General features: G+C 31.0%; 1 protein-coding gene across 2 annotated transcripts in view; it reads right to left on the bottom strand.

Annotated features, from left to right (window-relative positions):
- Positions 1-16,334, bottom strand: part of LOC134697216 (protein dachsous-like) — a 64,243-nt gene that overhangs the window by 13,815 nt on the left and 34,094 nt on the right. For both annotated transcript variants that reach the window (XM_063559344.1, XM_063559345.1), the window contains exons 2-7: positions 9,730-9,913; positions 7,954-8,184; positions 5,387-5,805; positions 3,662-4,781; positions 1,334-2,338; positions 642-881 (exon numbers count right to left, since the gene is read on the bottom strand). In XM_063559344.1, the coding sequence (XP_063415414.1) occupies positions 642-881; positions 1,334-2,338; positions 3,662-4,781; positions 5,387-5,805; positions 7,954-8,184; positions 9,730-9,913 (3,199 nt within the window). The remainder of the gene's footprint in view (positions 1-641; positions 882-1,333; positions 2,339-3,661; positions 4,782-5,386; positions 5,806-7,953; positions 8,185-9,729; positions 9,914-16,334) is intronic.

Here is a 16,334-nt window from a genome sequence, read left to right as displayed (position 1 = left end):
ATTTCTTCTATCTTTTTTTCAGCTGATGGGTAAAGCAAGGAGTACTCTTAAAATGTTTAATACCACCAACTTATGATAAATTATGTTTATATGTGGAGGTTTTTCCATTATCTACTCACTAAACATGGTTGCTGAAGTTTGGCAAGTAGCTATGAAGTCACATGCCATTTAGACTTTTCAATGATCATATGATCATGTGGATCATTTTTGTAACCTTCGAGAGTAAATCAGTTCATCCTTATTTTTTCTGGTGGAATATGCATTTGTCAATCTTTACGATTTCTGAGTAGATTTAAATTTTGTTTATCCATCTATAATTTTTCTATATGGTAATGGTGTTGTGTAATTTTTTAACTTATGATTTTTTCAAGTTCTTGATATCTTCATGCTGTTCTTTTATAACTTCCATGATACAGATGAATTTATTTATTCAGCATATCGTAAACCATGTTTAGTCACTGCTCCATGTTGAAGGCCTTACTTTCATCAATAATGGTTTACTTTTCACACATTGTGACTTAGATGGTGATTTGTCTCATTGGCACACACACCACATCTTCTTATTTCTACATATACTTAGATGGTGTTTTGTCTCATTGGCACTCACACCACATCTTCTTATTTCTTCATATTCCACCTACCTGTATCCTGATCTGTAGCACTGATGACAAGTATAAAATCTCCTCCGCCATTATTTTCTGTAACCACACCACTGTAGGTTGACTTGTGGAACACAGGCTTGTTGTCATTGACATCAACGACCTTGATAGTGAGACTGGTGTATGCTGTCCTTGGTGTCACCCCTTCATCTCTGGCCATCAGATTTAATATGTATTGAGATTTCTCTTCCCTGTCTAGGGCAGACTGAATTGAGAGAAGTCCTGGAGATGGAAGAGAAAAACATTTATTTTTTAATTCAATTATTCAGATGTGTTTCTTGTTTTTATATAGATAAGACTGTTATTTTTTCTGTTTGAATTGTTATACACTAGTCATTTTTAAGGTCCTTTAAAGCTTGTTGTTCAGTGTGAGCCATGGCTCTGTATTTGACCTTCAATGGTTTACTTTTACAATTTTTGAATTAGATCGAGAGTTGTCTCATTGGCACTCATATCAAATCTTCTTATATCTATATCGCTCAAAATAAACTTTCTGATACATGAATATGAAATCATTTTTTTACAAAAAGATGCAAATGAGATGAAAATAGGAAAACCACTTAGAACCTTTGGAGAGAAAAAACTATCAGACATTTGTGATCAAATGATCAAATTAAAAGGTAATCTTGTTTACAAACAATGATAAAAAATATTTGTAATTTTAATATAATTACCTGATTGAGAGTTAATTTGAAATTTCCCTTCATCATTACCCCCAGCAATGCTGTACATCACATGACCATTGATTCCACTGTCAAGGTCGGTAGCCACAACATAAATAATCCTATATCCTACAGCTTCATTTTCCTTGATGTTGATTGGTGCATAGGAATTGAATATCGGACTGTTGTCATTTTCATCTTCAATAAATAACCAGACTGAGACTGCTGTCTTTTCCCGACATCCATCAGTTGGGCAGCCATCATGAGCTTCAACAACCATTGAAATTTGGTGGACAGTTTCATAATCAATATTTTTCTTTACCCTCAGTGTTCCAGTCATGCTTTCTAGTTCGAGCAGGTCTAAATTTTGATTTTGATCTTTCAAGGAATAATAGACTGTTCCGTTGTCACCAGAATCACTATCCGTAGCCGTAAATTGATAAACAATTTGCCCCACAGGCAAGTTTTCTCTCTTTTTCATTACAACGGGATCGAATTCGAACTCTGGTGGGTTGTCATTCAAATCGATCACTTTAATCAAAACACTAATGACAGAACTTTTAGGGTTATAAATTCCATTATCAATAGCTTTGATCCCAATAGTATGGGAGGAGGATTCTTCATAGTCGATCTCTCTTACACAATAGATCTCTCCGGTGGAAATATTTACAGAGAATAAGCCAAAAACGTTACCTTCAACCAAGTAATACGAAACTCTTCCATTTTCACCGGAATCTTTGTCAAAAGCCTTCACGGTGGCAATCACAGAACCCACAGGTGTGTTTTCCAAAATTTCGAAAGTTTTATTTTCACTCGGGAAAATTGGTGTTTCATCATTATCATCTCTGACACGAATAGTTATATCTGTTTTGTTTTCTCTTTGGGGAGTTCCATTGTCTCTAGCTATGATCTTTAACATGTATACCATTCTGCTCTCATAGTCCAATACTTCAGCTGTGGTTATCAATCCTGTTGTCGGATGGATTTCAAAGTTTCTCAATGACTCCTGGTCACTAGCTGTAAAGATTATAAACAGAGAGTATGTATCCACAAAAATGAAAATCAAAATTATGTTTTTAAAGCAACACTTCACACTGTCTTTTGGAATCAATGTATCAAAGCACTATACTTAAACTAAAAATGTTTCAATCAGAAAATATTAAGCAGATTTCTGCTATTCATATTAGAACCAGTGTTCTCCCAAGTATTTTCTAAGACTAAAAATTTCAAAGCATACAATGAAGACTCTAATAGAATAACTTTAGGAGATCCCATTGACCACTGTTGATGTTGATTTAGCATCCAGATTTGATATGACAGATATTTGAAATATGATTTCAATCAGAATGTGTGCACAGTACACAAATGCCCCACTCACACTATCAATTTCTATGTTCAGTGGACCGTGAGATTAGGGTAAAAACTCTAATTTGGCATTGAATTAGAAAGATTATATCATAGGGAACATGTGTACTAAGTTTGAAGTTGATTTGACTCCAACTTCATCAAAAACTACCTCGACCAAAAACTTTAACCTGAAGCAGAACAAACAGACGGACGCATAGACCAGAAAACATAATGTCCATAAATGGGGCATAAAAATGAATTTATAATGAACAGTAGACTAATTTCAGTAGTTTAACATTTCGCTTCTGTGTGTATTTGTTAACTTTTCTCAACAAGATGAGATGATCTGAAACCTGACAAATTCGGCAAAAAATATATTTGTTTAATGCTATTATTAAATAATGACATTATATGCTACTGTATTCTGAACTCATTAATGGACATGTAAGTGTATTCATTATGTTCCTCTGTTGTATTAGACTAGAATTTTATTAATAACCAAGAGAAAATTCATTATTCAATTTTGCAATTAATAATGTAAGTCACACTTTAAATGCATTGTTTTTCAGTCTTTTCCCTTATAACTAATACTAATGCACTAAAAAAGTATCAACCCATAGAAAACAAGAATGTGTCCCAAGTACATGGATGCCACTATCGCACAATAATTTTCTGTGTTCAGTGGACAATGAAATTGGGGTAAAAACTCTAATTTGGCATTATAATAAAAAAGATCATATCATAGGGAATATGTGTACTAAGTTTCAAGTTGATTGGACTTCAACTTCATCAAAAACTACCTTGACCAAAAACTTTAACCTGAAGTGTAACAGACGGACTGACTGATGGACGGACGGACGAACGGACGCACAGACCAGAAAACATAATGCCCCTCTACTATCGTAGGTGGGGCATAAAAATGAACCTACAATACAGTCATGTACTTTTGATGCTTTCCTAAAGATTTTACATTAACAGTTAAGATAAACCTACCTGGATCAAACATGAACATAACAGTTCCATTCTCAGCATTATCTGGATCATCAGCTAGAATCTTGATCACAACTGTTCCTTTCATTCTGTTCTCGTCTACAAACTCTTCCAATGGCAGTTGGTTCAGGATCTTTGGCGGATTATCGTTGACATCTTCAACCTTTACAGTTACATGGGAGATATGACTTCTTGGTGGATTGCCATGATCCGCTACTTGTACAGAAAATTTAAGCTGATAATCTTTATCTTTAAGAGATTCTCTGTCTAGTGTTTTAGTGGTGGATATCTCACCAAGAAACGGATTAATGCTAAAATCACTGACCTGGTCAATAATAGAATATTCCAGTTTTGAATTATTACCTATATCTCTATCAGTTGCTGTGACCTTGCCTACTACAGTGGAACCACCATTATTTTCTTGTATTTTAAACACATAGGCAGACTGTGAAAATATAGGATTGTTATCATTAGCATCGGTAACAGTAATTTTGACTTTAGCTGTTGCAGAACGAATTTTTTGTTTACCGTTGTCTCTTGCCTGTACGGTAAATGTATAAGTATCCCTTGTTTCACGATCTAACTCAGACCGAAGGTAAATGTACCCACTTTGTCCACTTCCACCGTGAATTCCAAACATCCCAGAATCCTCATTTAATAAAGTGTATGTCACCTGATCGTTGTCAGCATCCATAGCAGTAACTTCTAAAATTCCTGTATCCATTGCGGTTGTTTCTTTCACATCTTGTAAATATTCCAATTTCGTGAAAATTGGTGGATTGTCGTTGACATTAGAAACTTTGACCTTCAGTGTTAAATTTGAACTCAAAGAGGGTATTCCCTGGTCAAAAGCATTGACAATTATCACATATTCTGTTTTATTTTCATAATCCAATGCTGTACGTAATCTGATCTCACCACTGATGGTATTGATTGCGAAAGTGTTTTCAGGATTCACTGCGAGTCCATAATGGACTGTTCCGTTTGGTCCACTGTCGTCATCAGTGGCATGGGCCATGTAGATTGTGGTTGTGAGATCCTGATCTTCAAACACAGTGATTTCAATTGATGTGCTGATAAACTGTGGTGCATGGTCGTTCACATCTGAGATTGTAATATTCACCTTAAATAATAAAAGTAATACATGAGTAACTGTACTTCATACATGAATCCAATATTCCAAACAATAAATGTATTTCTAATTTTTATCATATATCAAGCATGGTATTTTTTGGTAGAATTATGTCTGTATTTCAATAAACTGTCCTTGTTCTGTTTATTGGAATAAGGTAAAACAAAATCAGAACATAATTCTGCCAACTAAATTAATAATGTCACTGAATTTATTTGTGCTTAAATATATCTTTGCTGTTATTAAAAATATACTGAACTTTGTGATGATGTAGTATGATAACAATACAATACCCTTTCAAGAAATCATGTAAATGAACAAGATATGAAATATTGGGTAATTATCAATGAGACAGCATAGTAATCGGAGGACAACATTAAAGCTACAGCAACTGAATGGAGGCAAGAGCTGACTATGCGGTATGGGCTTCGCTCATTGTTGAAGGCCGTACTGTGACCTATAGTTGTTTATGTTTGTGTTGTTTTGGTCTTTTGTGGATAGTTGTCTCATTGGCAATCATACCATATTTTCTTTTTTATATCTTAGCTGTTAAATTCTTTAAAATTATCTGATCATTAATAGGTCAATTATAATACCTGTGCAGAACCGTAAACAGGAAGGATCCCAGCCTCAGCCTTGACTTCTAACAGAACAGATGGATACAGATGATGCTGTAGTCCAGAAACTCTTGTTCTTATCTCCCCTGTCTGTTGATTAATCGTGAAGAAATTATTGATGTTACCAAATGTAATTTTATATAAAATATCGGGATTGTTTCCTGCTGAAGGTACAGTGGCTAATACACTGCCGACAGTGGTGCCACTTGGTACATTCTCCTCTACAGAGAATCTATAGGTTGCCTGGCCAAACACAGGTGGATGGGAATTAGCCCCCGTTACAGTGATATTTATGGTAGCTGGCTGTGAAGCACTGAGACCACCACCATCAAGGGCGCTGATTTGTAGGATGTAGACCTTCTCTATCTGTGGCAGAGCATTTGTCAAGGTCACCTTGCCTGAAAAATAAAATGATATTGTTATTAACATTAATATACATATAAAATAAATAGCAGTAGGTAAATCGTATTTCACTTAAAATCATTATCAAACCCTCATCCAATCCAAGATAATCATTCTGTAAGGTTATTCTTATACAGTATATTTTTTTTCTCATTGTTGAAGGCCGTACGGTTGCCTTTCATTGCATACATCCACTGTTTAAGAGCTTTAAATTTGTTGGATAATTGTTTCATTGGCAATCATACCACATCTTCTTATTTTGATATCAGGATTGAGAAACTTAAATTTACTATAAAAATAGTTTTATGAAAGGAGATTAGGGGTACTGAAAAAATATGCTACCCAATGACAATGAAACACTAAAAAACATCTAGATGGCAAATTACCTTCTCATTTATGTTCTCAGATCCAGATCACTTTTGAAGGATTACGAGTGGAATTTGTAAAATAAAATCATTATTTCAACCGAATTTGGTTAGACTTAAAGATTAATCTGTATGATAATTAATCAGTTATTCAAACATTAATGCTAAATGTTCTTTTATGTTTTTATTTGCATATAATATATTATGCACTTAAATCATCCCTTTGGACAAGGCGGATTTGACGAAACAATGCCTGGAATATTTCTTTTAACAGTTACATTTTGAAAATGTTTTCATATATCCATATTTATACAAAGAAACACATTTAATGTTCAGTTAGTTGTAAATTAAACAGGAATAAATCTTTACAAATAGATGAAACTTAAAACCTTTTTACTTTTTCAAATTTTTATGAGTAATAAAACATTTAAAGTTTTTATAAGATATATAACTTCATAAAATTTACAAGTTTTGGGTGATAATTTTAGACAGAAGGTCACATACATCACATACTAATGTTTGTACGACACTTATTTCTAACGACTTACATAGTTTTATTGCTATCCATATAATTCGTATTTGAATTTTGTACTTAATTCACTGAATATAACTTTATATGATCCAAATTATCTGCATGCAAAGGTATTCTATAGTAATATTCTTTCAGCCATGTTAAGAATATGAAAAGAAGATTTTATTTTGCACAAAACAATATTTATAAAAAAAATTCAAGCATTGAAGTGTAGATTTAATTGATTAATCGTTAATATTTATAAAGATGATTTTATGCATTCTTACTCCTCGAACTTCGTCACAGGAAGTTGACAAAAGAATTTCTGTTTAATGACAAAGCACTTAAAAAAGACGCATAACATTTCTACTTTAGGAATAGCTATGAATATCAAAAGTACCAACTTTAGTATCAAAAACAATTTTCATTTTACTGGAAACTTTGTTCAAAAAGATTTGTCCTTTATTTTAACTGCATATGCACAAATTTTATTTCAACATCCTGTCATTAATTCTTTATTAGCAATTGTTTCTCGTTGTCATTAATAGGTTTTCTTTGAAACATGTATTATGACTAATGGAGGGATGTTATTTCATTTTAATTTTTTTCTGTAACATGATTTCAAAAGAATGAAATATGCTTGAACAGGGCAAAATTTAAACAATTTGACATTGAAATAAGTTACCAAAATTAATGAAAAGATGGGAGTTCAAAGTTTCCTACCAAGGTCAAATAGTTGCAATTGGTCTCTCATCATAATAAATTTCAGAGACTAATTTCATGATTATGGACTTTCCGAATTGATTTTCCTCTAAGTTCAGTATTTTTGTGATTTTACTTTTTCCATATTATATTTATTGTAGCCTTAATTTTCTATATTCTGTTAATGACAAAAATAACATTGATTTACAACATCTATTACTTTTGCATGAAGTTTAGTCAAGTGTGTGAAAGGATTGTCCACCATGACTTTATAAATCATTCCTTAACAACATGGCTGGCTGGCATAAACTGCAGTGTTCTCCCCAGGCTGTTTTAGCGTTGCAGTACCACAACGCTATATTTTTTCCCTGTGACGTTATAATAATTTCTGCAACTCTAATTATTTTCAGGAAGTTATTTTTCTCGCCATGATCTAAATTTTGAACTTTCATCTAATTACCGCTTAGTGACCATAAAAAATATATGATAAAGCTAATACAAATAGTTCTTATAGAATTCACTTTCATTAAAATCTTACGTGAGTACCTGTCTAGAGAGAAACTTACCTGAGTACCTGTCTACAGAGAAGAGATTGTCATCATTTCCACCTGCTATGCTATACTGTATAGCACTGAAGTTACCGCTGTCTTCGTCTCTAGCCTGAACTGTGATGATGTCTTGTCCTGGCCGTAAGTTGACATTGACATTTGTACTGTAGTTTAGTGGATAAAACAGTGGATGATTGTCATTAACATCCTCAATGGTGATGCTGACGATTACAGAACTATCTAATCCACCTAAAGTAAAAGATTGATTTTGTTTTAAAATAAACATTTGAATGGTTTTACATAAGTCATTTTTGGGATCCTTTATAGCTTGTGAGAAAAGGCTTTGAGTTGAAGACCATACTTTGACCTATAATAGTTTTCTTTTAAATTGGTATTCATACCACATCTCCATATATCTATATAAGTACACGTATGAGCATCAAAATGTCTTATCCGTTGTAAGTATACATACATGGATATATAATATAAATGTTACAAATTTCAGAATCTGTCTTTACTATGGATACTTTTGTTTGTTGGAGTCGTAGGAAGTCTTGCAGTCATCAATAGGAATTGAATACCATAGACTTTATGTATTGTAAGTTTAAAAGGTAGCCAACAAATGGACCACAATTACAATTTCTTTATTTATGTTGTTGGGTTGCTGTCTCCTTGAAGAATAACCTACTATTTCATTCCATTCATATGTTACTGGATTTATTCCTGAACTTCGGCTTATTTTCCATATTCTTGCATAAAATAATTTTGGTCCACTTGAAAACTCTTTTAAAAATTAGAAAAAGGATAAATATAGCTGACCCACTTTGAGTAATGTCTTAATCAGACAGATACAAAATAAACCAATTAGAAATTATTACTTAATCATGTGTCGATTAAACATTGACATTTATGTATATTTCATAAAAAAATGGAACAAATGAGCGTAAATTCTGTTGTTTTCGCATTAAATATGTGTAATCCCCAGATGAATGTATTGTCACATCTGGTTTGTGTGTAATCAAAATACAAATCTTATTAATAGCTACTTTATAAAAGAAATATACAGAAGACAAAATGCTAATATTGAAATTTTCAAAATTGAGTTACATTTTCATATACATGTACTGTTATGAAAACTGTATTTTACCAACTGCATAATCTTAAATGAACTAATTTTTGATAAATGAAATTTTGTTTTGGTGTATTTTTTTCTCTCGTCTTTTTGTCAATAAAAATAGGAAGGACATATTTGACTGATATTTAAAGATAACAATATAAAAAGATAATACTAGAAAGATACATGTTCAAATATAAAAAGATTATATTTCCCATTATGACAGTTGATGTAACTTGTATATCCTCCTTACACAGTAAAACTGAAACAGCCCTTAGCCACTATTGATAATGTCATGATTACTAAATCTTTTGAGTGTTTTCTTTAAAATCATTTATATAATACTGTGGTTTTGTATATTAAAGAACAAACCCATTTTCGTTGATCTAAAATATTCAGTATAAAATTTCATGGTTTTGTCAAAATCTGCTAACATGCCTGTTACAAATTTGTATTTCAATATGCAGTTGACCTTACGGTGACCTATAGTTGTTAATGTGTGTGTCATTTTGGTCTTTTGTGGATAGTTTTCTCATAGGCAAATATACCACATCTTCTTTTTTATACATTAAAATGGTTCCCATAATTTATCAAAAAATCTACAGAGGGCGATTATCAATTGCTTTATGACGTCCAGTGGGAAATATTTCAGGCATAGCTATTACATATATTGATCTTACCACTGTCAGTAGCATAAACAGGAAACTCATAGATCTTCTGTGTTTCATAGTCCAGTGTCTTGGCTACACACAATCGTCCAGAGGTAGGTCCGATATTAAACACATCAATACTGGAGTGTGACATGTTAGCCAGATGATAGGAGACATGGGAGTTTACATTGCAGTCGGGATCATAGGCAGACACCTGAAATGAAAAATTACAAAATTATTCATTTTTTCATTCATAAAAGATCGATGCAAATGAAACAATATATATAATGTACAAGATGACGAATAGAAATTGTAAAAGTCGCATGATACACTGGTCTAATTGTACAATTGTCCAGTATCTTTAGTGTCCACCCATTTTGCATTGTCATCTCATTATGTTCTAATTCTATGATTGTATTACAATAATTTTACCAAAGTAGTTCGAGTGAAGTAAGTCTGCAAAATTGTTTTCAGTATTGGAAAAGAAAGTTTGGCAAGTGGGATTCTAAAGACAAAGTTATCTAAGCAATTATGAACATTACATAAGACTGTAACGGATCTGTCATGCTGACAATAAACAATAGTGGTTGATTGTGTCCATCAGGTGAAGATTGAGTTAGTCCAATCATATGTTACATGCTACTGATAAATATTATTTCTATGTCTGTTTATTTATTCTTTATGCTAAGGCATGCAATTGAATAGAAATAAGAGAAAAATGTTAATGAATTTTAAATATGCTATACAGGGATTTCTCGCGCTACATTGGAGACCGTTGGTGACCTTCTGCTGGTTTTTTTTCTATGGTCGGGTTGTTGTCTCTTTGACACATTCCCCATTTCTATTCTCAATTTTATTTAACATAAGACTGTAAACATACAATGTATGCTAGCTGATAATGAATTTGTGCATTTTTAATTGGTGTGCATTTTTAACCCTTTGTTTCCAGCTAACTTTGATTTGAAATATGTTCACTATACAGATTTTCTAATTTAGTTGAAGTACTTATATATGGGAAGATCAGGGTTTCAAGTCTTCAGCTATTTTCTAACTAATTTTTAGGTAAGAAAGAATGGCTTTTTGTTCCGTGTTAATTGTTTGGAACTCATGGTCTTAATTTCATTGTCTCTTGCACATATTTTTTGTGTACTGTATACACTCATGTTTTTTCCTTTTCAATAACATAAAATGGAAATTGCTCCAATAAAACAACTATGAAATGAATGAAATATTACATTTTTTCAGGAATTCATGGCACAATAACCCACAAGAAGCTGAATGCAATTTTATCAAAGGGGAGTAACTCTATAAATCTTCCATGGTGCCAATCAACATCAACATGGAGCCAGGTGTCTTCACAGAATCAAAGGTTACATGATTTACATGACTGTTAATCTTATCTCAACATCTAGACAATAGACATTACCATGTAATTGTTATCTATGCCTATTCTAAATTCTCTATTTACTTTGTTCTCAAGTGCATTGAAGTTCCCTATCTTTGTTAATACCGTTTTGTTTACAAAAAAAAAAATCTTCAAACTAGTTTCTAAAAACATTTTCATTCCACTTTTTTTTAAAGCTCAAAATTCATGTCCATAATATATTCAATGTAAATGTGAAGTTTCTTATAAATTTGTTAAAAATAATAATCAAGGTACGATTACCATAGTCAGGAAAATAGTTTTCAAATATTTTATATCCTTTATATGATAATATAAAGTCATGGTTACAGATGGTATCTTTCTAGTCAAGAAACATAACACAAAACCTTCTGAATATGCTGCCTGTTTAAGGTGAAATAACTGTTTTAATGATATTTACTGCACAATTATCAGTTTATTAATAAAGTGCAGTGATCTGCAATATATCACACAAACAGTAGGGGATCAATTTGATTCAATTTCTATCATTTCTTTATACTACACCTACATCTTGTAGGACCTTGCTCCATAGTCTTTTTAAAATAGACATCATTGAAAAAAGGTCAAAGAGTTGACGATATTTTGTTAGCATCAACAATTTATCATATAAATATTTTATAAAATGGAGAAAAAAACACCCTATGCAATTAATGTGTCACAATTATCAAAATTCCACAACCACCCAAGACTGAGCAAATAATTCTTTATCTATACTATGGCAAAAACTATCTTCCATCTTATTTGTACTAATTACCTATATTCCCTATTGAAATTAAAAATATTTTATTCTTATATATCATCTGTCTTGTTGTCAAACCTTAAGAAAATGGTGTCCACGTCCTTCATTTTACAAATATCGAAATAATCATGACACTTTCATCAAAACTAACACTGGTAATTTAACTGTTAATTACAACAGACATATTGAAATCGGGACAATGGCTGCTTTCAAACTTTTAACAAGATTTGAGATTACTATTAAGAATTAAACCCTGCTGAGGATTATGACAAACATTTTCAAATATATCTAAGATTTTTCTTTGAGACAAGTTTAATAAAGTCTAAATATACCCTAAAAGTAATTTGATGCATTTCATAGTGAGCAATTTAAATTTCATTTCAAAAAGACGGAATTTAGTTTATGATACAATAAAATGTATTCTAAATCTAATCTTCAAAAGAAATCGAACAAAACTTATTCTAAATTTTAAACAAACATAAGGTTTTAACCTAAATGCTTTAAAATATTTCAATTTACTCAGACATAAAAAATTATACATAGCAGATACATAAATCTTACGTGAGTTATTATGTAACAGTGTAAATGATCTGTTTAACGCTACGGTGGTAATTAAAATAAGGTCATATTCAAATCCCTTTAATTTATTCTGCATCAAACATCATCTCTGAACAAATATGAGTTTTAAAAAAAAATGTTCCTTTTTTTTCTTGTATACTTCAAAAACATTTTAGAGTGCAGAAAGAACTTATAATATACATAAATCTCCTACTTAAAGATAAATTGTCCCCTGGGCCTTTTAATGTTTTAAGCATGCTGATAATATCAGCTCTTGATCCAGCATATTAAATTCAAATCAGAAAATAAATGTTAATACAGACTCCTATAGACAAACTTTCAGAGTATCAAATTCAAATTTCCCTCCTGAAAGATCATCATGCTCTTAATATTTCTGTCATGTATATTGTCTACTTTTCTCCCAGCAGTGTTCGCAAGCAAGCTGATACAAAGCTGATACAAAACTTTTTATGGAAATAAATGATTTATTTCCCCCTTTAAGCATGTCAATTATTTTTTCTGAAGCTGACAAAATGGGGGTAAAACATACAGCCATAAATCCTTTTTATCTTAATTCCCAATCAGCATGTTACATTCTTTACTAATTAGAAGAAATAAACTTTCTGACAGCTTCGTTTTTTACAGTTTACATAAATAAAGCTTCAATTTCCTCTTATCTTTCAAAGAAACCTCACTTAGCAAACTTTAGATACGAATCAACAGTCAAAAGATCTACTAAACATGTTTTCTTCCTGAGAAATGAAATAATATTATTTCTGACACAAGCTTTGAACAATGTATTCCACTTCAAATCTTAATTTCTTCAATATGGTAAAGTTGTGTCTTCCTGTTTTAAAATTATGAAAGAAAATATTGTAGTACTTTTCTTTTTCTTTGATGAGTTAAGTAAAATATTGACTTGTAAAACTTCACTTTTTTGCTTGTATGTTTCTCTCAAATATCCCAAACATTATATAACATTTTCAAGTTTAAGTGGAGAATATAGAAGGATATTATGATAGGAGACAAATGCTTCATAATTTCTGCTACAAAGTTACTCTTGAGTATACTTGACTGATTTTCTAAATAAGAAAAACAGAATTACTTGTTTTAGGTACTGTTCAAAGAGAAACTAAAAAAAAATGAACATTTGAAGGCAAAGATTTCATTCCTGTTAAATTCTATTAACACTTTATTTACAGCACAGTACTACTTTGGTGCAAAAAAAGAGACAACATGAATTACAAAAAAATACTACACAGTTGAACAGACAACTTCTGACTCTTCAAAAAAGATGCAGATTTGAAAAAACCAGCGAAGAACAACATATGGTCCAGATAGCATGACTTGGTACAGACACACAAAAATATAATTGTCTATTTATTTTGCATGCAAGCATTTTATTTATTCAACAAATCATATTTCAACAGAATTTTCTTTTAACAAAGTTAAAATGATTTCAATTCCAAAATGTAGGGTTTAGTCATTCATCTTTTAATAATACAATATTTAATATGAAAGAATGTGCCGTAGGAACACATTTATATAAAATTTGCTATATAAAATGATCTGATCCTTTATAGGGATTACGTGAGGTTCATTACATACTATATTTAATCATATAAAAATGACCTAATCTATTTAAATATTTTCTTACTAGAAATTAACAAATATATGTTAGGATTTTTGTATTAAGGTTCCCAACAGTCCCATTACAGACATGACGTCATTGCTCTTTTCAAGCAATACTGTGAAAATACCTTTATTGATAAATTCCTTGTTATAAAAGCTTTTTTGTTGTGCATTTTTTGGGGGGGTTTTATCACAGCACAAAAACAAAAATATCTTTGTACATGTACCTCGTCACATTCTCAACAAACTTACCCACCCTGACTAAATGGTTGCAAATATCTTTGAAATCTATTATCTAAAATTTAGTAAAATATGAGACTTAAATTGGACGAATATTTTCAAATCTAAAATCTATTTATAGCCCAAAATGACACAAAGAAGTGTGGTTTCTCCATTCAATCCTCAACCTTAGACAAAACTATTACAAAAATATGTGAGAAAAAAAAAGAAAGCTTTCATCCATTACATAATAATAAAGTAGCATAAACCTGGAATTAATTACTCTTAGTTCTTATGTTCGTCAAGTGGTACAACTCATCCACAAGCTACAGACACTATTTTCTTATAAGAATTATGTTTTAATAATTATGTTTCATTTTTTGTTCAAGTATTGTCGTATTTCACCAAAGACTTGTTGACGGATGTTTCAGAAGTATTGCCAGATGATCTAATGTAAATTACGTGTTAATTACTATGCTTCGTTAGGAAAGTCATTGAGAAGTGAAGTACTTCTGGCTGCTGTTGCAAGTGCTGTGGTATTACAGAACTATATGCATGTACATGATATTGAAATGCATATTACATCAAGGCTTTGGCATTACAGCAGATTAGTGTTTGCAGTTTAGTTTTATGATTTTGTGGTATGATTATTCTAAATATGCTGAACAGAAATTTCTACATATTATATTTCATATTATACTTCAGAAGTTCTTATTGAAAAATGTTTTTGAAAAATAATAATTGGACAAATTATGCAATTCCTTGATGTAAAAAATTCTTGCATCATTAATGATTTTTTATTCTGACACAATGTATTAAAAATATTTTTAAAATGAAAGGCCTTAATTTTTCTCCCTTAGACAAGTCAAGTTATAAATTAAGGAACAAAGAAAAAGGTATAAATAGTCTCCCTTTGTAGGCTTCATTAAGGGGAGATGACTGATTATCCAGACAAGGCTATATAAAGCCAATAATGCATGAATAAAAATTTAAAAAAAATATAATTCTATTCCCTGTAGCGTCATTCTGGTCTCTTTCTTTGTCACCATTCAATTATCAATGGCAATATTTTATATCTGAATCATGAAACAACATTTGCAGGAATTCCCCCAATTTCAGTACCCAAAAAATTCCATGATAACAATACATATTTGTCATGTTTTGCACACACAAAAAGACGGGTATGTTTTCCATTGTAATAGAAAATAAAGGATAAATGATCTTTGGCGATTATGTTATTTTTCATTTAAAATAAAAACCACACAAATAATTAAGGACAGACAGACGTGAGTCTAATAAAACATTAACAACTTTCACTTTAATAATGCCTCACACAGTTTAAGAGTGTAATATAAGTTTAATTTAGCAAAAAAATAACACCATATAATATAAATATAACAATACTGAATAAAAACATGAAATTATCCCTATACAATAGTATCATATTTAATATTAATATTAAATAGTAGTATCCTTGTTATAGTAAAAGAAGGTGACCTGATAGGAGCAAGTCTTCCTATTATATTACAATCCTTCTTTTAAATCTTAATAACTTTATTTCAATAAATTTCACACCAAACAAAGACTTCAGTGTTGTTTTTGTTGGTAACTTAATGAAAACAGATCCGGCCAAAGAAAAATAAAGTTATTTATTAAATAGAATGTTGAAAAGAGAAAGGAAAGAGGCAGATGCCTGCATCAAATGACGATTTCAATATAATAAAGTGAACAGAAAAGGGAAAAAGCCATTTCAATCATTTTTTAAGCAAATACCTATTTAATGATTAACAGGTACAAAGAGAAATGTATGTGAGACTTAACAACCCCAAATAAAAAAAGTGGCAGAAATATATCTAATTTATGATTTCTATGCTAGATTAGTGTACTTGTGACTAACAACCTCCAAATATAAAAAAAGTGGCAAAATTTTTGTCCAATTGAAATTTTTAACACCTGAGAAGACACCTGAAATTTATTTTTTCTTAAGTATACTGTATCACCTGATTGAAGTTAATTATTGTATATTAAAAGCTCTTAAGATGAAAATTGACAAAAAACATAAAT

This window comes from Mytilus trossulus, chromosome 14 (assembly GCF_036588685.1).
Source record: "Mytilus trossulus isolate FHL-02 chromosome 14, PNRI_Mtr1.1.1.hap1, whole genome shotgun sequence".
Classification (NCBI taxonomy): domain Eukaryota; kingdom Metazoa; phylum Mollusca; class Bivalvia; order Mytilida; family Mytilidae; genus Mytilus; species Mytilus trossulus.
This window is presented reverse-complemented; position numbering and strand designations above follow the sequence as displayed.